The sequence below is a fragment of the Telopea speciosissima genome, chromosome 3 (assembly GCF_018873765.1).
Source record: "Telopea speciosissima isolate NSW1024214 ecotype Mountain lineage chromosome 3, Tspe_v1, whole genome shotgun sequence".
In the NCBI taxonomy this organism is placed as follows: domain Eukaryota; kingdom Viridiplantae; phylum Streptophyta; class Magnoliopsida; order Proteales; family Proteaceae; genus Telopea; species Telopea speciosissima.
In genome coordinates, this window is record NC_057918.1 from 24,463,580 (window position 1) to 24,488,891 (window position 25,312).

The 25,312-nt window shown below is 39.9% G+C and overlaps 2 protein-coding genes and 1 non-coding gene across 4 annotated transcripts; 2 read left to right on the plus strand and 1 right to left on the minus strand.

Annotated features, from left to right (window-relative positions):
* Positions 1-4,018: 4,018 nt before the first annotated feature.
* On the minus strand, positions 4,019-6,010 carry LOC122655987 (heat shock cognate 70 kDa protein-like). The gene has a single exon (XM_043850398.1). The coding sequence runs from the start codon at positions 5,984-5,986 to the stop codon at positions 4,019-4,021; it is 1,968 nt and encodes a 655-aa protein (XP_043706333.1). The 5' UTR covers positions 5,987-6,010.
* An 8,745-nt stretch (positions 6,011-14,755) lies between these two features.
* On the plus strand, positions 14,756-23,645 carry LOC122654753 (eukaryotic translation initiation factor). Of its 2 annotated transcripts, none has more exons than XM_043848989.1 (9): positions 14,756-15,249; positions 19,258-19,329; positions 20,252-20,347; positions 20,535-20,759; positions 21,113-21,210; positions 21,409-21,496; positions 21,599-21,949; positions 22,049-22,291; positions 22,376-23,645. In XM_043848989.1, the coding sequence occupies exons 1-9, from the start codon at positions 15,040-15,042 to the stop codon at positions 23,414-23,416; spliced, it is 2,424 nt and encodes an 807-aa protein (XP_043704924.1). In that variant the 5' UTR covers positions 14,756-15,039; the 3' UTR covers positions 23,417-23,645. The 2 variants fall into 2 exon arrangements, with proteins under 2 accessions (XP_043704924.1, XP_043704925.1); XM_043848990.1 differs by having other exon boundaries at positions 20,535-20,729.
* Positions 16,033-16,137, plus strand: LOC122657164. Its single transcript, XR_006332238.1, has one exon. It is a non-coding gene; the product is annotated as a small nucleolar RNA snoR103 (small nucleolar RNA).
* Positions 23,646-25,312: the final 1,667 nt, after the last annotated feature.

Here is a 25,312-nt window from a genome sequence, read left to right on the forward strand (position 1 = left end):
GGCTGCCCTCTCGTGAGGGGAAGCGTGCTCCATCTTCAGATCTGTAGCAGGTTTCAGCTTCTGTGATCAAGGTTTGATGGTGTGTGTTTCGTTCTTTGGCGATCATTCTTTTGCAGGTTTGAGGTTTTTTTTTTCCCTTTAATTTGAGGACGGTTTTTGGCATTTTTGTGATGTCGTTTTAATTTCTTTATATGTCTGAGTTATGTTTTTTTTTTTGTTATGTTTTTTTGTTGCATTTCTGGGATTGAAATTAACAGAAGTTGTACAAAATTCTGATTTTATGGTTTTCGGCACCCCGAATGTGTTAAATCTGATCGAATTGATTTATTTTCATTGGGGTTGAGCTTTGATGGCTCATTTTTTTTTTTTTTCGATAAAGAGCTTCGATGGCTCATTGGAGTTGAACAAAGCAGAGGCAGAGGTGGCGGTGCTAGGGCAAAGCAGAGGCGGCGGTGGCAGAGTTGCAAGGAAAGGGGTAGGGTATTTTGGTTGAAGATGAAAGAAGGGTAGTATTATAAATTTATTCTAATGATTTAGTACAAGGGTAAAATAGTCATTTTACACCAATAACTAACGGCAGATTAACACCGTTAATATAGAGGGGGTGATCTGAGTATTTTCAAATTTCAAGGGGTGATCTGAGTTTCGACCCATTTTCAGGGGGTGTTTCGTAAATTTCTCAAAATAAAAAATAGATGGAAAGCCATTTATGATTTTTCGTTGAAAACTGTTTTCCGCTATTTGTGCGTGCGGACACTTTAATGAGCATGTGCTCATAAACCCCAAAATTGAAGGGTAAAATAGTAAATGGATTTGTTTTAAAAAAAAAGGCAAGACTCTTCTCCTCCTTCTTCATCGATCAAGAGAGAGACTGAGGAGACCAAAACCCTGAAACGATGAAGAATAGGCCACGAAGGTGGAACTACAGCAGCTAATGCCGCCACCGCCTGCAGTTATATCTGAACTTTGTTTCCCCCCCCCCCTCCCCCCACCCTTTTTTTCCTTCTCTCTTTTTACCGTCTTCTACCTCTGCATCAGCTGTGTTTGGGACTTCTTCGTTTCTTTTTCTTTATTGTCGTTTTTCAGAATTTAGGGTTTCTAGTTACTTGGCTTGTTCCTGTTGTGGCTTTTCGATCTTATTTTGGTTTCTTTAGTTTTCTGATTCGCATCTCCGGAAGGAGAAGGGCATGACCCTCTATTTGCCAGATTACCGGAACCATGGAGCTCTATCGCAGAGGCCATTCATGGTCGTATTGACCAAGAATCGGGCTCTGGAGCCACCTTTAAAATGATGTGCTACATGAGAGAAGGAATAGAATGAAAAACCAGTTTGATGTCATAGATTGATAGCCAGCTTGAATCGTCAGACCTGACTTTTTCCTTCCATACAGTTGCTAATCAATCATGCCAGGAGATGAGTTCTTCCCCCTCCACAGGTCCCGTGCAGAATCTGAGTTCCAGGCACCAGAAGTTTAGGTCCAGTATAGGAAGCTCCTGAGGAGCAATTGCCCGATACCCCCGCAGCAGGACCTATTCCAGGAAGGGCCCAAATTCAATGATACAGAGAAAATGAAGAGAAAAAAGAGGAACACCCTACAGCAAGAACCAGCAGAGGCCAAAATTGATGAGCACATTCTCCACCATAGAAGCAGTAACTGAAGGCGTTACTGTGGAGAGGCAGATAGCCAAGGAGGAGAGAAGCCATGCTTGGGATGGGCCATGGAACCCACTGACGAAGTTTGGGGGAGGTTGCGACACAAGAACCCGCACCAGAAAGATTCACTGAACGTGAATTAGATGAAGCAACTCCAAAGGTCATCGAGGTTGCTGTTTCAGAAGGGAGCTTGCCTCAAGACTGCTGCTTCAGAAAGATTCCCGTTCTTTCTTTAATTTGAGCTTCTTCTCATCCATTTCCGTTTTCCTGGATGGAAGATGAGTGAAGAGGGAATATCTTCACACACACCATTTCTTCAAAAAAATTATTCTTCACATGACCATACCAAACCATTTTTCATTCTATATTCTATTATGTCTAATGTTTACCAAACCTTTTTAAGTTTTTGATCAAAAGTTATTTTTATTAAATAGACAAAAATCAAAAATAAAAACTACACCAAAGATAGCATCGTATAGTTGTGATGAATTGAATCCAAACAACTCTCAAAGATCGCATGGAGTAGTGCTTTGTCACTTTGAGCCCGAAAATAATTGTGATCCATACGACCACAAAAAGGCATAAAGATGATATTTCCCCATCTTCTAATTGTTTCCAAATCATGAATATGTATGTGTGTTAAAATTAGGGCCCAAATAAATCGTCAGTATGTGCGCATGTATGTGTTAATATATCAATGATTTTAACGATTGCTTAGCGTAGTTGGTGAACTGTGGTGCGCTTCATGCCTATGCTCGCCAGGAGGTTTCGAGTTCTAGAACCTTCTGCCTATTACTTGCCCCCCTATCCCATGAGTCCAGCTCATGTTCACGTACATGAGCGTACGAGAACAGCTCCCAACTGTTCAGATGGAATCCACTTTATGGGACCCACATGGATGGATTCCATCTGAAAAGCTGAGAACTGTTCTCGTATGCTCACGTACGTGAATGTGAGCCCAACTCCTATCCCATCCCCCTTAGGAATAATAATAATGGTATATAAAGAGACTGGTCATCTGCACGTACCAACAGGTAAACGTACATCTCAGAGCCAATCACATTTTAATTTTGTTTTCATAAAACCCTTCCTCCTTTTGTAAATGACAAAAATAAGACAGGTGGTTGACTCTCACATGTACGTGAATTTAGCTCATCTCCAGGGAGCCTAGCACGCCCAAAGTGCTGCCAACCATTGGACTATGCCACACACATCCCTAGGCATGCACCGAGATGTGTGTTAGCACAACTCAACCGCTGGATGCCCCCTGGTAGCACCTTGGGCGTTGAGCTCCCTAGAGACGATCCTAATCCCATGTACGTTAACCTGTTGGTATGTATTAGGAATTAGGAATCAATATTTAAATACCTTTGTAGAGGCCCTTATTAGGAATTCTTGTTATTGAGCTTGGCGAGGTCAAGATAGAGATTTTTCATTGAAAGGCTTTCGTAGGAAGGTTGGAATTAGTGGTTCAATTGATGTGAATAAGGATGTGTGGGTGCCTTTCGTTTGTAATCGCAAAATCTCTAGTCCTAGAATTGGGAATATTCAGAGGGTTTAAGAGCTTATTGTTCCTGGGAGGCTTCAATGGAACGAGTCTCAGGTTCATTTTACCTTCTCTTGTGAGGAGGCAAAGCAATTCTAAACATTCCATTAAGTTTATCTTCTACTATTGATTCTTGGATGTGAAAGTTCTCAAAAAATGGAAAGTATTCTATCAAAATTGTATATCACATTGCATTTACTGAATCACATGTTGTTAAAGCCATCCCCTTTTCATTGTACATCCTAGCATCATATTCAGGTGAACGTATATGTGAGAGGTAACTACTTGTCCTTTTTGTTTCCATTAATACTCTTCCTGCTCCCCTTGTAAGTGGCAAAAATGGATCAGATGATTACCTCTTAGACGTATGTACGTGCAAAGGAATTGGACTCAAACTTACACCTGTTATTCTACGGCTAAATCCCAACGGCCCAAGAATCACACATTCATCATGAAACAAAAGACTGAACTGATGAACTATGAAGATGGATAGATCAAATATCAAATAAGAAACAATGAGAAAACTCTGAAACTTAAAATACACTATTTCATTCATTTATTTATATATCATAATTCACAAGTAAGAAAGAAAAATCCATTTTATCATTTTTATAAACCCATTTTCATCCTCATGGGCTTCTCACCTCTCTCACCCATTATTCAGAGGCAAAAACCCTAAAAAACCGAAGAAGAAAACCCAAAAGAAGCTGTCTCAATCATATTATAGAAAGGCCAGCCCAAGCCAAACCCACGAAGGCCAAGCCCATAAACAGTGTACCAAAATAACAGATCATCCTTGCTCCTTGTGCTAACCTGCTTCAGTCGACCTCTTCAATTTTAGGCCCGGCACCGCCGGTAGACCCTCCTTGGCCACCACTATGCATGCCGCCGGCACCACCACCCAACCCACCCGGCATGTCTCCGGCAACTCCCTGATACATCTTAGAGATAATTGGGTTGCAGAGACCCTCCAAGTCTTTCAATTTGTCCTCGAGTTCATCCACTTCAGCCAGTTGGTTCTTATCCAACCATTCTATCGTCTCATTGACTGCCTTTTCAATCTTCTGCTTGTCTGAAGCACCCAATTTCCCACCAATCTTCTCGTCCTTAATCGTGTTCTTCATGTTGTAAGCATAGTTCTCAAGTGCATTCTTTGCCTCCACCTTCTTCTTCACTTCCTCATCCTCTGATTTGTATCTCTCTGCCTCCTTCACCATCTTCTCGATGTCTTCCTTGCTGAGCCTACCCTTGTCATTGGTGATTGTGATCTTGTTCTTCACTCCGGCTGTCTTGTCCTCTGCCGACACATTCAGAATTCCGTTCGCATCAATATCAAAGCAGACATTGATCTGTGGAACACCTCTAGGTGCTGGAGGAATACCCTTAAGCTCGAATTTGCCGAGGAGATTGTTGTCCTTCGTTAGAGGCCGTTCTCCTTCATACACTTGAATCAAGACTCCTGGTTGGTTATCAGAGTAGGTTGAGAAGACCTGTTCTTTCTTGGCCGGAATCGTTGTGTTTCTTGGAATCAACGCAGTCATGACACCACCAGCAGTCTCGATTCCGAGACTCAGAGGAGTGACATCGAGCAGTAGCAGGTCTTGTACCTTTTCGTTGCCTTCACCGCTTAGAATTGCAGCCTGAACGGCAGCACCATATGCGACGGCTTCATCTGGGTTGATGCTCTTGCAGAGCTCCTTCCCATTAAAGAAATCTTGTAAAAGTTGCTGGACCTTTGGAATCCTGGTCGACCCACCAACAAGAACCACTTCATGGACATGGCTCTTGTCCATCTTGGAGTCTCGGAGACACTTCTCGACTGGTTCCATACATTTCCTGAACAAGTCCATGTTCAATTCCTCGAACCGGGCTCTGGTGAGGGTGGAGTAGAAGTCGATACCTTCGTAAAGAGAATCAATTTCGATCGTTGTCTGAGTTGTGGAAGACAGAGTTCGCTTAGCCCTTTCACAGGCAGTCCTCAACCGCCTCAGAGCTCTGGCGTTGCCGCTGATGTCCTTCTTGTGCTTCCTCTTGAACTCTGCAACGAAGTGGTTGACGAGGCGGTTGTCGAAGTCCTCACCACCGAGGTGAGTATCTCCGGCGGTGGCTTTCACCTCGAAGATACCTTCTTCGATCGTCAACAGAGAGACATCAAAAGTGCCACCACCAAGATCGAAGATGAGGATGTTCTGCTCGCCAGACCTCGAAGCTTTCTTGTCTAAGCCGTAAGCAATTGCAGCTGCAGTAGGCTCATTGATGATCCTCATCACATTAAGCCCAGCAATCGCTCCAGCATCCTTGGTCGCTTGCCTCTGCGAATCGTTGAAGTAGGCAGGAACAGTGATCACAGCGTTCTTAATAGTGTGGCCCAAATACGACTCTGCGATTTCCTTCATCTTAATCAGCACCATTGACGAAATCTCCTCAGCAGCGAATTTCTTCTTTTCCCCCTTGTAAGTCACCTCAATCATGGGCTTATCTCCAGGACCCGGAAGAACTTTGAAAGGCCAGAGCTTCATGTCGCTCTGCACAGAAGGGTCAGAGAATCTCCTCCCAATGAGACGCTTGGCATCAAAAACAGTGTTGTTCGGATTCATGGCGACTTGGTTCTTGGCTGCGTCACCAATCAAGCGCTCTGTATCAGTGAAGGCGACGTAAGAAGGAGTAGTCCGATTGCCCTGATCATTGGCGATGATCTCTACTCTGTCGTGCTGCCACACTCCTACACAACTGTAAGTGGTACCCAGGTCGATACCAATGGCCTTCCCTACGGTTTTGGCTGCCATTACTGAAGTTCAAACGCTGAACGAACCAGACGGGCTTTATCAATTAAGAGCAGAAAAACAAGAGATAAAGTTGTAAAGAGAGAATTCAATGTGAGAGCTTAGTACTGGATGTATGAATCGAATTCTGTTAGATTTCCTGAGATGGGTTCTACTGGAATGGTGAGATGAGATTTTATAGGTGACATTGAAGAAGACTAGATTCTAGAGAGGACGTTTCGGATAGTTTCCAGAGACTAGTAGAAATGGAATGGAATAGCAGGGAAAAGAAACGAAGACGAAAGAGGTTTCTTCACCATACGCCAAAATGGGGAAAGGTTTGTAACGCCTTGGAATATGGAATTTTCCAGTTCTCTCCAGTCCTCAGATTGTGTCTGCCACGTGTTGCTTATACACTGGAAGGATGAAGATGTTGTCCTCCTAAGGTCCATTCATAAAGAGGAATCATAACCTGTATGCGTCTACATAGTACATACTACATTGTTCTAGAAATAGAGCACTAACCTAAGTGGCTAAGTGGGTCCACAGCTTACCAGATTGTGGACAAATGGATCACAGATGACTAGGGTTGGTAAGATGGGCTGGTTGGGATGGTGTGAGATATTCGTTAGTAGGACATAAGGGTGTTTATGCGTTGGGCCTGAAGAAAGCATGTACGCAATATTCAAAGGCCCAACTAAGGCCTAGGCCCAATAGATTCAAAATAGTCGGTTCAGTTTGGTTTCTTCCCGGTTTTATATATATGCTGAGTCATATTAAAATTGGACAGATAAGGTGTTAGATCTAAGGGTGTCAAAATCAAATCGAAACTATTTACTGAAATCAAACCAGGCCGTTTACACTAAAACTGTGAAACTGTTTAATAAATGATTCGATTTTGGTTTTAGAATTGAAACCGTTTAGTTAAACGGTTTAAGCTTAACCAAACTGTATAAATCGATTAGAAAACCATTTAAACCGAAATATATATTGATTGTAATGGCAATAATTAAGCATTAATGGTAATAATAAATAATTAATAAATATGTAATGGTACAAATAAACAATTATTTAAAGGAAACATATAAGAATTCAATTCTACTTCATTTTAATAAAAAAATTAAAAGACATGTGAAGGTAAATAGCCGTTTGAACAAAAATAAATAAATAACCTGGTAAAACCGTTTATAAATTGTTTTGGTTTCACAGTGTAAAACCATTTATTAAACGATTTGGTTTTTGTTTTGCCAACAAAAATTTACACCAAACCATTTAACACCCTTAGTTGGGTCTATAAAATTAAATCGAAACCAACAATTATGGCTGAGTCTATGTTTTCATATATAAAATTAAGGAGAATGTTCTCTGTGTCAAGGGTGCAGGCTACGATCAGATACATGGAGGTGGGTGCAATGACTATCCTGCCCCTATAAGTGACAAGCCCATGTGTTTGGGCGCAGCCTGCACTGCGGCACAGAGAACATAAACCCATAAAATTATGAAGATTTGGAGTGTGGCTCAAGCCCTTGTATAAGGATGGTCCTTGGGACCTGAGCACCACCCACATGGAATTTAGAGGGAGCAGTGGATTCCATGTGGGTGGTGCTCAGGTCCCCAGGATGAAGCTCATCTTCTCTTTAATCTATGGGCATCTGTCATGTCTGCATATTTCGTTGTTTTTCCAAACAACCCTTAGTCTTTGAAAGTGTTAAAAAAAACATAATGACTTTTATTGGTTCTATCAAGGTTTTTTTATTTCAATCTTTCCAGTCAGTTTCAATCTTTTAATGATTTCTCGAAACCAATACCAAATCGATAAGGAGTTCGATCATTCGCTTTAGTTCGGTCCAATCATTGGTTCAGTCTGATTTTTAACACGCTAGTGAGGACCGTTCTTGGAACCATACAAACATAAAATAGGGGGTTGGAAAATATAAATTCTTTTTCTCACTTTATTATTGGTTGTGACTCCTAAGGCTCATGAGGCTTATAGAATTTTTTAGGGTAGTGTTTTCATTCATGATACAGTTCTTGAGAACTTCAATTGATCTCCTCTGGCTAATGTCACAGTCCTTTAGTGTTAGATAGATTTTTTATAATTTTATCAACCTTAAAAATAGGAATTAAAATCTTTTGGGCTATGATTGGAATGTAATAAAAGAAAGGGAAGCAGTTTTTTGTCGGGGAGTGTGGTCTACGTCAATACTCTCATGTGTCTATCTCTCTCTTCCTTAAAACAAGGGGGCATATGTGTCTTTTCATATGGGGAGAAGTGATCTAGACTCATGGGAGTGTTGTAAGCCACACTCTCGGATAGAGTTATTTTTCCCTAATTACTAATATGTTTCTATTGTGTCAAGAAATCGTCGAGCGATCATGCGAGTGCCGTCACCTGCAAGTGGACCTAGGGGTCAACAGAGAGAATCGGTGTGGCTCCGACCTAGGACTCTCCGATGCCAAAGTTAGATCTCCTGAGCAAATAGATGAATAGTGATTATTCAATATGAGTTTAGATGTCCCACAATGGGGTTGTGTACCTTGTATTTTATAGTAGTGTATGGCGGTGTAGAGAGTCCCAATTTGATCGCGAGTGTACCGTTGAGTGGATAGAGGCCCTGGGTAACGGGGCTCTATCCTGATTGGCCATCTCCTCGCGAGAGGGAGTGTTCTGGTGGTATCAAGATCCTTAGCGGATAGATACCCGCGTGTGGTGATAACGTCATTGGTGCTTGAATCCGTCTGGGTGACGTGACTTCTAAGCGGTGGCCTAGAGTCCTGGTGGTGACATGAGTCTGTAGTGACACGATTGGGTCATAGACGAGTGGCCCCGTTGTCCGTGAACATCACGTCTGCGTCCACGATGCCGCGCCTGGGTGCAAGCCCAGCCTGGGTGAGAGGCCGCGCCTGGGTGAGGCCACGCCTGGGTGCAGGCCGCGCCCGGGTGGGACCCCCGATTGGTTCTCTTTGGTTTTGGAGCGGGTCGCTCTGTGACACGTGGTAGCCACTGATTGGTCCGATGAATCTTGGATGTATCAGTTTCTTTTCTTTTCTATCCATTCATGTGTTTCAAACATAGCTGGACCCCAAGGTGCCTTGAGATACTTTATGAACCTCGATTTGATTTATAACAATGAACTATTTTATTTATTAAATATGATGCATGTTCGAGTATGATTTTGAGATTTTTAATTCTAAGAAAATCAAAGTTTCTTCTTAGTTCAAAGTATCCATTCTGTGCACCCAAAAAAGTTATCCATTCTGAAAAGCATAAGAAGATTAAGCTTGAGTTTATGGACTGCTATTTTTTTTGTTTTTACTGCCCCTAATTGTCTATTAATTAACATGCCACATGATATTACCCATATTATAAACTCATAATGTGATTTTACATATATTTTTTGATGGAAGTGATTTTATATATAATATAAAGTAAACCCCAATAATAGAGTGCTGAAAATCAAATAAATTTTTGGACAATTGATTGGTTGGTCAAGTTAACGGTATACTCTAAATGCACTTTTGACAATAATTAATCTTGCCAAAGTTTAAAGTGTTTTTATAAAAAAACATTGGTTAGTGATTTAGCTGTGTAATCTAAGGTCTCTACTTTCTCAAATGCGGATCCTTTTAGTTGTTTTTGTAAAAAATAATTAAAAACGAAATGACATATTTTCTTGTCTTGTAATTTCTCTAAAATAATTTTGGTTGTTGAAACCTATGGGTATAAGATCTGAATGTCTCCTTGCTTCAAACATTTCTATGTTGTATGAGTCCACACTCATGGATCTTGTTTTATCTAAGGGTAATAAACATCGTCTCTTCTCTATTCAACGATAACTTTCTATTATTTATGGCGTTGTCGTAATGATGTCATCTTGAACCTCTGTCACAAGGATGCCTCGGCCTTTACAAAATCTTTTAATGAATGAATCTCTTCTCTACCACCCCAAAATTAATACTTTGAGGCTCCTTCCCTCTGGTTTTGATAACCTTCTCCTCATGCTAATGATGTGTTGGACATAAGTGCTTACTATAGGTTGTCACGAGGGCTGCTTTTTCTTATCATTTGTGATGGTAGCTACGATACATCTGAAGGACCAGCTAGTTAGGCTTCTACGGTAGTATATCTCTCATTTTATTGCAGTATATATGAATCATGGTTTTATAGAGAGTTCACACGAATTAGAATTTCGAGCAATGTACCAAGGATTAAAAGGAGCAAAAGAACAGATATGATCACATGCAATAGTTTGGACGGATTGTCAAAAATGGCTCAAGCAAACAAGTATGAAAAGGGTGGTTTTAGGAGATGTTTAACTTATTGTATGATGTTTCTAAGCTTATTGAATGTTTTGAAGCCAGACATTTTGAAATAAAAAACATTGTATAAAGTATTTATTTTATTTTATTTTATTTTTGGAATTGGAGAGCTTTAATAGGGAGGGATAAGGGGTAGGGGATAGGGGATGGGGATAGGCCTCAAGGTGATTTGAACGCATAACCTCTTATTTGAGGAGTTGGTCTTTTGCCAATTGAGCTGACCCCTTGGGGTATATAAAGTATGGGAAGCAGTTTTCTGTAAGGAAGTGTGGCCTACGCCAACACTCTCATGTGTCTATCTCTCTCATCCGTAAAATAAAGGGGTAGAGGTGTCTTTTCACATGGGGAGGAGAGAGAGAGAGACTCATAGGAGTGCTGGCATAAGCTACACTCCTGGACAGAGAACTCTCATAAAGTATTTATTACTAAGTGGGCAGTGAAGTCAAGGTTGTATAAGCTCTCAACTTCACTTCTTAAGAATATAAAAATTGCTCTATTTACATAAATGAGAGAAATGTTCTTCTAAGCGCTTACACGAGGCATTGAAATGACCACCCCCTATGCCCTCTCACTCTGCCTCTTCTTGGATGACCATGTGTGTGCTCCCATTAGCGGTTAGCCCTTGTGTATTGGCGTAAGGATCAACCTGAAGCAAACCTCTTCCCAAAAAAATGAAAACTCACATAATTTACACCACTGGCTATAATCAATAGGGTGATTATTGTAATTTTAAATGATTTTAAAATTAAATATTCAAAATATTATTTTATTTTATAAAAAGTGTGTTAGAGGGTTGAGTTTTTTCTTAATAGACACCTAAATAGCCAATGGGTATGTCTATTGAAAGACTTGTTTGAATGACTAACAAACAAGCCTTATGGAAAAAGATATGATTTGGGACATATCTTGAGAGAGATATCGATGTCTATCCATGTCCAATTGTCATCATTGTTGGAAGATGACAAAATTCAGTATCTACAACCGTTAAACTTGATCTCAATTCAGTTGTCACAAAGGAGTACGTTCTATACAACTGTTAGCTTCACTAGACGATGCCTACGCATGGCTTAAGGCAAATGGAGAAAAGGTTCTTGATAGGTGGGGTGTCGATATGCATAAAACCGACTAGTCTATGAGTAGTCAACATGTGGCCAATCCAAAGCGACTGAGGTATAACTACTATCATGATATCTGGTACCTCGACCTCCTCAATGCCATAAGGGGAAGACTCTCCACAGTCGTCGTTGCCCTTCCTATATATAGGAGGGTAATGTACGAGGTAGAGAGACCAATTAATCATTAACACCAATCATTCTCATTTATGTACCTTAATTGCTTGTTCAGTTCCACTCATACTATTTTTTCCTCAAAGTTCTGACTTAAGCATTGGAGAATCTTCTTTGGGGTCCGCTCCAATCTTCTCTATCGCTCGCTCAATTCTTTGGTCTTTGGTGAGCAGGTCTCCTCCCCAATGTGACGGTTCAAATTCATGCATCAACATGTGCTACTACATGGATTTCAATCGGATGGTTGTAGGCCAAGGATGGTTTTTGTTCATGGCATCGGAATGGGTCAGTTTTGAAACCGATATCATATCTGATACACATTAATCCGTATTGGCCGTCTTGGATTTTTTTCCCCTAAAAAATACCTACCCGTACCGTATCACCAATTTGGTATTGGCCACGTACCGATACATTAGCCGACGATCCAATACTGATTCCTAAAACCCTATTATATGCCGACACTCTCATGAGCGCTACGCATTGAATCGTCGAAGTCCTCATTGAAAGTTGAAACCCTTCTCGTTTGGGGACGTTTGGCCGTTTTTTAAACTGATGATTCGATGCTGCGACAGAAGTTACCAAATATATACAAACTGCAAATATTAACTTTAGACGGTGTAGATTTAGAAGGTAACAAAACCTTTTCACTGTTACCCACCTAACAAACTTCACAAACCCTAAATAAGGAAGGAAGGATACCACACGTGTGGAACTTTTCAAAACAAGCGCAAAATAGCACTCGAGAGTGATGCAAAAGCCACGTGGCAGCCGCATGCAAATCTCACTCCGAGTAGTGGAAGTACTCCGGGCTTTAATTAACCTAAATATGTAACTGACACGTGTATGTCTTACACATCACTATCGTCAATTCGTCTGTAGCTCTACATGGCACGAGTTCATGGTACTTTACCGCGAACGAGGGGTGAGATGTGGGACCCAGTACCGGTTGCCGGTCGGATACTGGGCAGACGAGACTTGCAATCGACAACAGTACAATAATTGGGGTCTTAATTAGAGATTTGCTATTTTCCCATGAAATATATATATATATATATATATCTGTGACGTAAAGGTACAATTGTACCCTTCACCAGATCTCGATCTCATTGAGAGATATTCATAATGCGAAAAGACTGTAATGTCCCTCTAATTCTATTGTATTCCTTTGCTAATGTTTTTCTTCACCGAAAGGAGAGAAAGAATCCCCTCACCATTGGTGATGTGATCATGCAATGAGTCTCTTGTTCTATCATCAACTCTCATCCCCTATTACGTGGGGTCGAAGCTATCCTACTCTTGGTCATCGGTATCACACGGGTGAGATGGGAAATAGTCTAGTTTTTGTACTCTTCAAATTTCTTCTTGCTTTTAAATATTACTATCATTTCATCAAAAAAAAAAAATTATATTACTATATCATAACAGTGCAAGTATACTCTAAATGCCACTTTTGACAATGATTAATCTTTGTGTAATCGTGCGTTATTTTTTCTTGGCACAAAAAAGATAAAAAATCATACATATAAAACAAAGGGTCTCTATAGGTGTCATTATGCCTAGTGAAGTGTAATGCTTCATTATTTGTTATTTGGCAATACATCGGTTAGTTCATATGATAGAGTACCTCACAAATATCTAAAAGGCCAAATTTTAGTTCAAGGTAAGCAAGGAAAGTTAATCAGAATCTTATTTAAAATTTTAATAAAATCACCAATATAAGTACCAAAATGCCATCAAATGGAGATAAATCTAAATTAAAAAAATGACAAGCTACAAAAGTACCAGAGGGGAGGCACATGTTGTACCAGATGAATGAAGAATCCAACAGTAAGATTTGGCTATTAATAGCCTAAGGTCTGAAACAGTTAGGATCTTCAAGGCTCATAATATGAGAGAGATGAGCTAACTTGTAATTTTGGAAAGAAAGAACATTGTCAGACTACGTAGTGTACGCTAGTGCCTCCCTATGTTTACCTCTCTCCTCCATTTCTATGAAATAACATATCTACTCTCTATTGTAGGAGAAGAGAGATAGACACAACAATGAGGCGCTAATGTACATTACACAGCCCGCAAAGGGAATTCTATCCCTTGTTTTATTTGGTAGAATTGAAAACAAAAAAATAGTTTAATATAAATTAAAAATACTATATAAACCTCGATGGTATAGTTCAATTAGTAAAAATCAACACTTCACAATTACGAGGCCTTGAGTTCCTCTCTCCTTAGGATTAGCTGTATATGTAAAAAAAAAACCTACATAGATCATTAGTATCCAAACTAACTACCTACTAGCTAGTTAGTTACTTCATTGGTTGTACACATGTCTATCAGTAAAGTTTTTTCTTACAACAAAAAAAGTTAGTAAATTTTTTATTTTTAATTTTTAAAACCTCTAATAAATAGTACTTAAATCTTAATTGATTTGTATATAATCAACCAACAAATTTTTTAATAATCAAATTTTAAAAATCACAAACATTGAAATTATACATACAAACACATAATCTAAATATTAGATCAATGAACATGTCCCTAGATCACATACATAGAATGATCTATAAATATCTAATCAATCATGCATGGCCAATAGGCTTGATGCATGAGAACAACAATAAATGGACTTCAATCTTAGATCTATCATTACAAACCCTATAACTATATCTTAATTGATGTATTTAAAAAAAAAAATGCAAAAGCTTATGTGGTTATGCATGAAAACCTTTTCCGTTGCTTTCTCATAAAAAAAAAAAAAACAAAAGAAACACTATATTCTAGGAAAGAAAGAAACAATCATCCATTATCACATTTTTAGTACATATTAGTAAAGCCCTAATATGAGGAAAGGCTCTCTGCTAAATAACAAAAATATGAGAAATAACTTAATATTTGAGATAAATTTTGCGGAAGCCATTTTTTATTTTTTATTTTTTTAAATTTTTTCGGTAACATATATTCTCAATCGAAGGGTAAAATAGTAAATTAGAGTTATGGAAATATTAGTGGGGAGTTTCAAATTAGTAAGTTAGGACAGTGACGTAATTTTCATGGTTGTTGGAGTTGTATTGGAAATCTAATGCGTATTACGAAAATTAGAAAGAGAAATAAAGAATGAGTAGTAAATTCTCTGTACACTCCCAACCAAAGGCGGAATCATCAATACATAAAAGGGGGTTTTCTCTCTTGTCCTCATCTCTCTTCACTTTCTTTTCTCTTTGCAGCAGCGAAGAGAGGTAGAGAGATAGAGTTAGAGATAGAGATAGCGGAGAGTCTCCCTCTCTCTCTCTCTGGGAAACGCTTCTTCCCTTCGTCGGTCGTTTCTTTATCCTTCCAATAACAGAAACTTTTTATCTTCTTTAATCTCCGCGATCGGCTCTCTTTGGGTGGGTCGATTGTCTCTTATCGCTTCTTTTTTTTTGTGATCGATTGGTCGGCGGCGATTGTCCACATCAAAGAGCGAAAGACTGAGTTATGCAGGCAGATCAGACGGTATTGAGTTTAAGGCCTGGTGGTGGAGCCAACCGAGGAAGCAGATTTCTTGCCCCTCGCTTTGACTCTGCTTTCGGCAATAGTTCTGGTAGTGTCGCTGGTGGTGGTTTATCTTCGATCTCATCCTCATCGTCCTCAGATCAATTGCTCCTCCGCCCCCATGGCGGCGCCCTTCTCACTTCTTCTCTCAAGGTCCCCTCTCAAAACCCTATCTTCTAGAAGGATCTAGGGTTTCTTCCTTTTATTTTTTTTTTTTCTGGGTCTTCTCTGGTTGTTATTATCTCACTGAGGATAGCGATTTAGTTTCTGTTTCAGCTAGGGTTCTTAAAGAATTGATTTTTTTTCTTCTTTTGTCTGTTTGTGCTTTATTTTTTCTTAGTTTGTGAGATCTTTGCTGATTAGCTTGAGTTTATTTGTATTTCAGCTAATTTTATTCTCGGATTCGGATGTTCTGGTACCGTCGGAATTTAAATTTTCCTTCCTGTCTCGAATGAGATTTTTGGACAATTGTCTTTTCATTCGTTGCTAGTGTGAATTATCTCTTTAGCAAATTCAATAAATAAATGTTTCTTTTTAGGTTAATGTATAACTTTATCTACGTATTTGTTTTTCGGACTTATTTCTTCCTAAGATGATTGGCGTTACGTTCCTGCTTCTAAAGATCAATGTGCTGTTTACTTGTAGGAGTATGGAATATGCAAAAGTCACACTTATTTATTTTTTCTAATTTCATGTGAAAATTGGATTTCAGCATTTTCATCTTTCGTGGAATTAGATAAATAAAAGAAATAGAAAACCTACGGTAGAATGAGAGACAGGTTTGTTTTACTTTTTGGGCTATAAAGTTTTGGAGAGGAAAAAAATCATGCAACAATAAACTTAACATTGCTTAGAAATTCTGTAATTGTGAGATCTAGAAAATAATAAAATTGCAAGAGGTCTTTGCTGATGATGTGTCCTAATTCTTGGTGGGACACTTAAGATGTGTACCTGCTGTAAATATGGACAAACAGTAATCGGTAGGCTTTAGGTGGGCCTGCATTGAGTATTGGGATGCCCATTAAGGACCTACATATATGAGCTTTAGAAGGTGACAAAAGATAGTTGTGATATCCATCAACCTGGTAATCCAATTAATGATCAGCTTTTAATAGTCTTGCATAGTTGATTCATTTTACTGTATACTCAGCTTTTTGAGGTTTGTTTGTACTGTAGATGTTAAAATTAATTGACACATGGTGTATTTATGTATCTTTGGTTTGGGTCACATTCTCCTTTTCCTCTCTAGGGATTTACCTTTTGGCTTTGACCATCTCATTTATGTGTAACCAATAATAATTGATATTTATCAGAGAAAATAGCCTGAGTTCTACCATTTGTTTTCTTTTTTTTTTTGATACTATGGAACTTTATTTCAAATCTATAAAAGTGGATTTAACTTTGTGAAAAAAGGGGTATTGTTGACTAAGACGTACTCCGTAGGTGTTTTCTACTGATTATTCAATAATGTGGGAATCACTTTGATCAAATTGTGCTCCCCAGCCCCCCACCCAAAATAAAAAAAGGATATTGGTTGAATGTACAGCAGTTATGTATCTCTGTGCTTTTCCAGATTATTATTTCTGAAAGACTATATTTATTATTCTTAGTACTTATGTTGAAATGCTCTGCTGTTTTGCAATGTCTATGAGAAAAGAGAGATCATTTTCTAATCCATTCGGATTTTGGTAGCCTTCTTAGTTCTTTTGATTTGTTTTCCGAATGTTGGCTGCACATTTTCTACAGGACACTTTACAGAAATCTGGTTTTTTTATGTGCAAAATTTTGTTGTTGACCCAAGCGATGGGATGTTTGAGATTTACGGGTGTTAGATTACTGCTCCCCTTCCCTTCTGTCATTCTAAGAAAGTCAAACGACTGCTGATATACAGGAGCATGACTTTAATGTGGGAACTGTCTGTCCACCCGTCTCTCTCATTCTCTCTCTAGCACATGATATGCATGTATGCCCCTGCTTGTGTGTGGCATGCACAACGTAGTGTTCAGACTGTCATATTTGCAAGTTTTGGTAATGCTTGACCAGGTGTACCAGACATACTTCCCAATTATGTTGTTTGTTGTATATGCTTCCCTGTTGAGCTAACTTTTGTCCTTATGCAACATTTGATGATGCTTTCTTTCTTACTTTGGGAAGACACATCTTTTTGAGTGGTGGTTCATTTACCGTGTTGAGGCTTATCACTTTTGAGCACCCTTTGTGGTTGCTTGCTCTGGACCAATTCTGTATGGGATCTTTTGAATGGTGAGGGAACTATGTCAGTTTGGTTTTGGATTCTGACTTGACATGGATCATTGTGCAACAGTTCTATTCATGGGTGTCAAAATGTTTCCTAGGCGTCTGGGTAGAAAATCTGGGCCAAGGTAAACTATCGCCTCATTGTCCAAGGTGCTTTGGTGTTGGCAGCACATGCTCATCCCTACGACTTGACCCCCCCACCCCCGATAAAGAGGAAACAGCAATAGAAACACCACCACCGCCACCGCCACCGCCACCGCCCGCCACCGCCACCGCCATAGCAACAATAGCAATAGTGTAATAAGTAGAAGAAGATGAAGATGGAAGGAGGGGAGAAGGAAGAATAAGAAGATTGAAGAAACAGTAGCAGTGCCAGCCACAACAATTGCCGCCAACGAAGAAAAGTTGCAGTGGCCACCACCACCCCATCATCACTACCATAAAAGAGAAAAAAAGAAAAAGAAGAAAGAGGGGGGGGAGAGCGTATCTATTTGAGTTCCTTCGTTGATGCCACTTCCATCAACATTGAGGAAAGACAACCACAAAGTCGCGATTATTTCAATGTTGTGCATAGAGCACGTTTCTAGGAGGACAAATGGTTTTTTGCTCCGCTATTCCCTCGGGCCCTCCAATCCCTGCTTCTAGAATCTGTCGACATCGAAAATGACCTCAACTACCCCCTTTTTTAATAAGATATTTGTTTATCTTATTTAATATATAATTCATTCTGCACCTCTTATTTGATTAGTATTTGTGGCAGAATCTATTGAGAATGCCCTCAACCCCTTTTCTTTAATAAGATATTTTTATCTTATTTTAATATATTAATATTCTATTTTATTATAACCAAAAGGGACGAGTAAAAAACTAATGTATAAGTAAGGCTTCCAAAGTATTTCTCGACATTTTAAGATTGAGATGATGATAAATCTTACGAGAATACAAAAATGCACTAGGCAGGCGCTTTGTCGCGTAAGTGCTTAGAGCTGGCCCTCGAGCGCCTTGGATCTCCTAGCACTTTGGCAACTATGCATCTATGCATCTATTATTCCTAGTAATTGCCATAGGTGACTATATGGTGCCCACCATGGGTATCATCAAGTCTGGAAAGTTTCTAGTGGGAAACCGTTAATTGTTTTATTTTATGCCTTCCTTTGCTGGATATGAATATTATTATAATCCTACAAAAAATGGCAAGGGGCTGAGTTAGGGGAGGATTTCATTGAATCTACTAAATATTACTCGTTCCTGACCTGTCCTGTCCCCTGAAGAATGCGAGGGACTCACTGATATTACAAGATAAAGGGGATATGTCAAGCTGAGTTTTCATGGTTTTTCCAATACCAAATCCAATCCTTACCTTGTTTGAACCAACTCGTGGAGGGGTGTGGTGGTCCTTGGTTTAAACCACCATGTTGACATTTTTAAATTACTTTTCTCTGCAGAGGTCGATTCATGTGTTTTCTCATGGCATTGGATTCAAACTCGTACTCTAGTCATGAAGAATGGCTTTTGGCTTTTATTCCTATTCTTCTGACGCATGCAATCTGATTTTCCCCCCTGTCCTGCTACAAGCTTTTCTTCTTTTTTTTTTTTTTGTTGGGGGGGGGGGGTTTGTTGGGTAAACTTATGTAAAAAATTTCGTGCCAGATTTTACAAATACTTCAAGCTTGCTTCATATGCTGTTAATAATTGTAATCCAGGTATTCTTGCGACTGTTCCGTTGTGTTCTATTTGTGAAAATGATGTTGGTCGTTCCATGTATTTATTATGTTAAACTTGACTTTTGTGATTTCATTAGTAGTTTTTATTTTTTTACTCATTGAAAGCAGCAGAGTTGGCAGTTAAAGTACAGAACGGATATAGTTCTTTACTCATGTTTTATTTATTTATTTATTTTTGCAGACTGGAGACTCGCGGTTTGAGGCTCGTGAGCATGTTCGGTACACTCGTGACCAGCTGTTACAGCTTAGAGAGGTAATTTCCTTAATCTACCCTTCATGATACTTATTTATCTTTTGTCAATGTCTCTCGTGCTGATTAATTGATGGAGAAGTGTGTTATTGGATGTCTTTTGTAGTTTTGTTGATGCTGCTGCTACTTTAGAATCATGATTAACATGCAAGAAATGACGAGAGAAAAATTGTTTCCTGTTCATTTTTATATCTTTTGATTGTAGAGTTTTCTCCTGGGTTTTTCATATTTTATTTTTGTCTACATTGAAACACCAAGTTTATTTCCATTGTTTATATTTTTCATTTTTAGGGGCCTGGAGTCCTGGACAGACATGTATGAACTGTCTTTTGAAATGTTTTTACGTAAGAGGTTTGAGTTTACTGTTTGGAGAGACAGCTTATAGTGTTGCTTTTTCGAAATGGTTTCGACTTGTTAAAGCTAAACTAGCAGCAGAAACTGTCCATTTTACCTTAGGTTTTCCCCATCCCATTTGACTAGTTTATCTCCTCCCTGTATCATGCTAGACAAAGAGCAGTTTTGAAGCCTTTTTTATTCAAGACAAATGTGGAATTTTCAAAGGAATTCATAGAGCTAAGTGCAGTACGATTTGATTATGTGGGCTTTTATTGATTGCAAAACTGTACGTGTGTTAAATACACTGTTTGGATGCTGTTATGGCATCCATCCATTACAAGAACTCTGTAGCTTTGGTGCAAATAGATCCAAGATGCAATAGACAATATCAAACACTTCTCTTCTGTTGTATATTCTTATTAATCTACATTTCTTAAGGTGTTACAATTGTCTTTGGGTTTGCTAGTCCAAATTTTTAGTTAGGTTGTGGTGCTTTATACATGTATGTTGCAAGTCACTTTACTAGTTCTAGTTTTTGATATTCTTTAACACATTGTGTATTTGTTTTGGTTGTTATTTTATCTCATAGGCTGTTGATGCCCCTGAAGAAATTCTGAAAATCAAGCAAGAAATTGAGGCTGAATTTTTTGGTGAAGATCAGAACTGGAGTCGTGGAGATGCAAATGTGAGCTATCTTAATTTGGGGTTGCTAATTTCTTTGGAAAGAAACATTCAGTTTGGGTTTCATATTTGTTTTGGACAATATGAGAATCTTGTCCTCTGCCTTGTTTGTATTTTGCACTCACAGGTTGTAGTAGGCTGAAAAGGCTTCATCTTCATCCTTTTGACTGTTTGACCTTTTTTTTGGGCAGCTGCAATCTCAAACCCAAAATCGTTATCCTGAACCAGACAGCCGTGATTGGCGCGGTCGATCAGGACAGTTGCCTGCTGGTGAGGAGAGGTCCTGGGATTCTATTCGGGAAAGTAAGGAGTCGGCAATTCGGTTAGATTCAAGGCAGCAGGAAGCAAATCAATATAATCGCCAAGACCAATTAAACTCTCAGTTTGCAAGGGCTCAAATCTCTTCTAATCAAGGGGTATTGATTAGTTGTTGCATTTTCTAGTTTGTGTGATGTATTTATTGTTTATTTTGCAGTTCTTATATCGTCTTATACAGTGCAGTCATGTGAATTGACTTGTGGGGTTGTGTTCTGTTCATGTGAATTGACTCCATAAGTTGTCTAATGCTTTAGCTACCAATGGCGAAAAAGCTAAGGTGCAGGCTTAGAAATCTTAGTGGTGTTGTGACGTGTGAGATTGACTTTAACTAATTGCATCTAGTTTGCTTTTGTACTTGATCCTAGCAATTAAGATGAATTTTAGCATACCTTACTGCCATATGTCACTATTTTGTTATGGGTGTACCTCATTTGTTCTTCCTTTGATACAGACAGGACCTGCTCCAGCTCTTGTCAAAGCTGAGGTGCCATGGTCAGCTCGAAGGGGGACTCTCACTGAGAAAGAACGTGTCTTAAAGACAGTGAAAGGGTAATGCCTTGTGAATATTTTTTTATTGTCCTAGAATATGGGCGGTGGGCCAGTTACTAATGGGTCAATTCTAGGTGGTAGCATGATATTCCATGCTTCACTCCAGGGGTTCTGGGTTACTGTTTTCGTGTCTTCCAGTTACATCCGGCCTGTTTGCAATGATGAAATCTTATTTTTTCTGTCACATGTTCTCTGCAGTATTTTGAACAAGCTGACACCAGAGAAATTTGATATTCTTAAAGGGCAACTCATCGATTCTGGGATCACAACACACGATATCTTAAAGGTTACCTTGGCTTGTTGATTTCTTACTCGTCTGGATTTCTTCTCTTTTTTTCTTTTACCTTCTCCCCGGTTGTATGGTACTCAGATAATCTGCCACCTGCAGGGTGTTATCTCACTTATTTTTGACAAGGCTGTGCTGGAGCCAACATTTTGTCCTATGTACGCTCAACTCTGTTTCGATCTAAATGAAAAGCTGCCACCATTCCCTTCTGAAGAACCCGGTGGAAAAGAAATAACGTTCAAGCGTATACTGTTGAATATTTGCCAGGAGGCATTTGAAGGTGCTGACAATCTTAGGGCAGAAATTAGGATGATGACTGCCCCTGAGCAAGAGTTGGAACGCAGGGATAAAGAAAGAATGGTGAAGCTGCGTACTCTTGGAAACATCCGCCTTATTGGTGAACTACTGAAACAGAAGATGGTACCCGAGAAGATTGTTCATCATATTGTTCAGGTCCTTACTGGGCTCTTTATTTGGTCTTTTCTGTTCCACAAAATCTCTTGAGATGCTTAGTGTTTTAGAAATTGCTTACCCTCTGCTTACATGAAACAGGAGCTTTTGGGGCATGATGGTAAAACTTGTCCAGATGAGGAGAACGTTGAGGCTATATGTCAGTTCTTCAATACCATTGGGAAGCAATTGGATGAGAGCCCAAAATCTAAGCGTATCAATGATGTCTACTTCAGCCGATTGAAGGAACTGACTACAAACCCTCAATTGGCACCAAGGCTAAGGTTTATGGTTCGTAATGTTCTGGAGCTACGGGCCTGTAACTGGGTCCCCAGGCGTGAGGAGGTAAACTTCCAGGTCTATTGAATTGTATTGTGCAATATTTATTTGACAACCCATCATGATTGTCTTCCAATCTTTATTTTTCAGGTGAAGGCCAAGACCATCACTGAAATACACACCGAGGCAGAAAAGAATCTTGGGTTGCGTCCTGGTGCAACTGCAAACATGAGAAATGGTCGTGCAGCTGGTGCTGTAGGTGGGGTTGGCCCAGGGGGCTTCCCTATCAACAGACCGGGCTCTGGGGGAATGATGCCCGGCATGCCTGGTACCAGGAAGATGCCTGGGATGCCTGGGATGGACAATGACAATTGGGAGGTTCCCCGTAATCGTTCGATGCCTAGGGGTGACGGTCTCGGTATGCAGTCTGGTCGAGTTCAGCCCCCTATGGTTGGGAGACCAGGTTCTTTTAACCCTAAGCTACTGCCTCAGGGTAGTGGAGGCCTGATAACTGGCAAGACAAGTGCACTATTGGGTGGTGCTGCCCCTCCTACACGGTCTCCTGGCCTTGTCTCGGGTGTTGATCCTGTTGCTCAGAGCCCCGGACCCACAAGATCTGTTCTGGTACCATCAGCAGTTCCAGCTCCCGAGAAGCTACCGGCACCTCCCACAAGAGCAAATCCTGCCGAGCTTCAGAGGAAAACAATTGCTCTTCTGGAGGAATACTTCCATGTTCGCCTTTTGGATGAAGCATTACAGTGTGTAGAGGACTTGCAAGCCCCTTACTATTATCCAGAGCTGGTTAAGGAAGCTATCAATCTTGCATTGGAGAAAGGTTCAGCTTGTGTGGAGCTGGTCACAAAGCTCTTGGATTACTTGTTCACGAAGGAGGTTCTGATGGCCAAGGACATAGGTACTGGATGTCTTCTCTATGGTTCAATGTTGGATGACATTGCGATTGACTTACCAAAAGCACCTAGCAGTTTTGGCGAGGTTATCGGGAAGCTGGTCTTGGCCGGTTGTCTGGACTTCAAGGTGGTGGTGGAGATTATGAAGAAGGTGGAAGAGCCCCGGTTCCAGAAAGCTATTTTTGATGCTGCCATAAGGACCGTCAGTTCTAGTGCTTCTGGGCAAGGAATAGTTGGCGCTCAGGATGCTGATATCCAAGCTTGTGAAGTCATGCTCTCGTAATTCCATTGGAGCCCTTATCTTGCAGATGTTCTCCTTTGTATCCAGAGAAAACTAGATTATTCTGTTTTTTTTTTTGTTGTTAAATCTTATTCTCCGTTTTACTTTTTTACCCCCCTTTTTGGCGAGCAACTTGTGTTACAATCTGTGATAAGCCAGAGCTGCGGAGAACCCTTTATTTTATTTTGTATATTTTTTGAGGTCATATGAGTGTTTATTGAAGCGAGAATTTTAAAATGCCATGGATATTACTGTCTAGTGTGGCTAATTTTGCCCATCACTAGATGCTCTTGATGAACAAGGCCGTTACATGATCAGTTAAATGTATAGCGAGTGTATCAGATTTTGATATTAGACTCTGAAACTTCGGTTTATGGCACAATTGGGTAGGTTTTTTGTTTTTTTCCGTTACATTTTATCTTTTTTAGGCTCATTAGATTTTGATATTAGACACTGCAATGGAAAGGTAATTTACTTCAAATTTTATTTACTTTGTTGACAACCTTCATATCTTCTTTGTGGCTATGGTAGAAGGCAAATTTTGGCTTCTAACTATTTGAGAATGTTGTTGGCTTACTTGCGTAGAGTAAAGGAGTTTCGTAGTCCTATTAGTGTTTTCATATTACACTTGGTCCCTCAATAGACCATTGCTCTCTACTAATCTTCGCCAATGGAGTTTGACCATCCAGAAAGAGTGCATGCAGGTGATTAAGGAGCAATGTTGATGTTCACAAAGATGAAGGCAAGTGGTGTCCAAGGGGATAATATTGTCTTCCCTCTTGTGTTGAAAGCCATTGCTGGACATGCCTTTCACATGTTGGATTTGCTCCCTCAGGCATAGCGATAAAAACTATTGTCATGTATCTGCCATGCTTACTTGCTTAGCAGCTTATAATTTGCTCTTGGATACGTGGATCGTGTCCCGTTTATTGTTCGAGAAGATGTCTCAGAAGGATTTGCCAGCTTGGAACTTGATGCTCGATGTTTATGCTTCTTGTAGGCAAATGGATGCTGCTCTTGATATATTTGATATGAAGCCTGTTAGAGGCTCTGTATCCTTCAACACCATTACATGTGGGCATGGAAAGAAAGATTGGCAGGGTATAATCTGCAAGGGATTCCTTTTGACAGAATACCCACCAAAGATATCTCGTGGAACTCGGTGATCGCATTGTATACCAGGAAGGCCGGAGACATGAAGTTGGTTCGTCAATTGTTTGATGAAATGATGGTCGTACGAAATGTAGTCTCGTGGGTCAATATGATCGATCGGTAATTGGAAAAACCAGTGTTGACCGATGCTGTTGATTTTTATTATGAGATGGAAGGCCAGTAGAACTGAACCTAACTGTCGATCTAACCCTGTCAGCCTTTTGTTGCATCCACGAATCGAGAATTCGAGACTGCTCTCATATTTGTACTGTTTAAGTGTGGAAGTATACACACAGAACACTAGAGGTTCTGCAAAAGGCCCAAGTGAAGAAAAGATGTTGGAATGCCAAGATCTGTTTGACTTGCACTTTATAATTATGGCCAAGCTGCTTTCAGGCTTTTCATGGAGATGAAATATGGATTGACGATGCCTGATGATATATACCTTCATTGGAGTTTTAGCGCATACATGTAGCTATGCAGCCATGGTCAAGAGGGTTGGCTTCTGTTTGAACAATGGAGAGAGTTTGGGGGGTGAACTATCACCCAAGGCAGAAAAATATGGGAGGGTGCATGGTTGATCTTGTAGGGTGATCATTGAGGTGGATTCCTAGACCATGCCATTTGACTGTGGGGCAACTGTTACTTGATGCTTGTGTGATTCATGGGGACATCGAGATGGATGAATTGATAACCGTGCGCATCGCTGCTACTGCGAAGGGGTGATTGTCCAAGTGATGGAGAGTT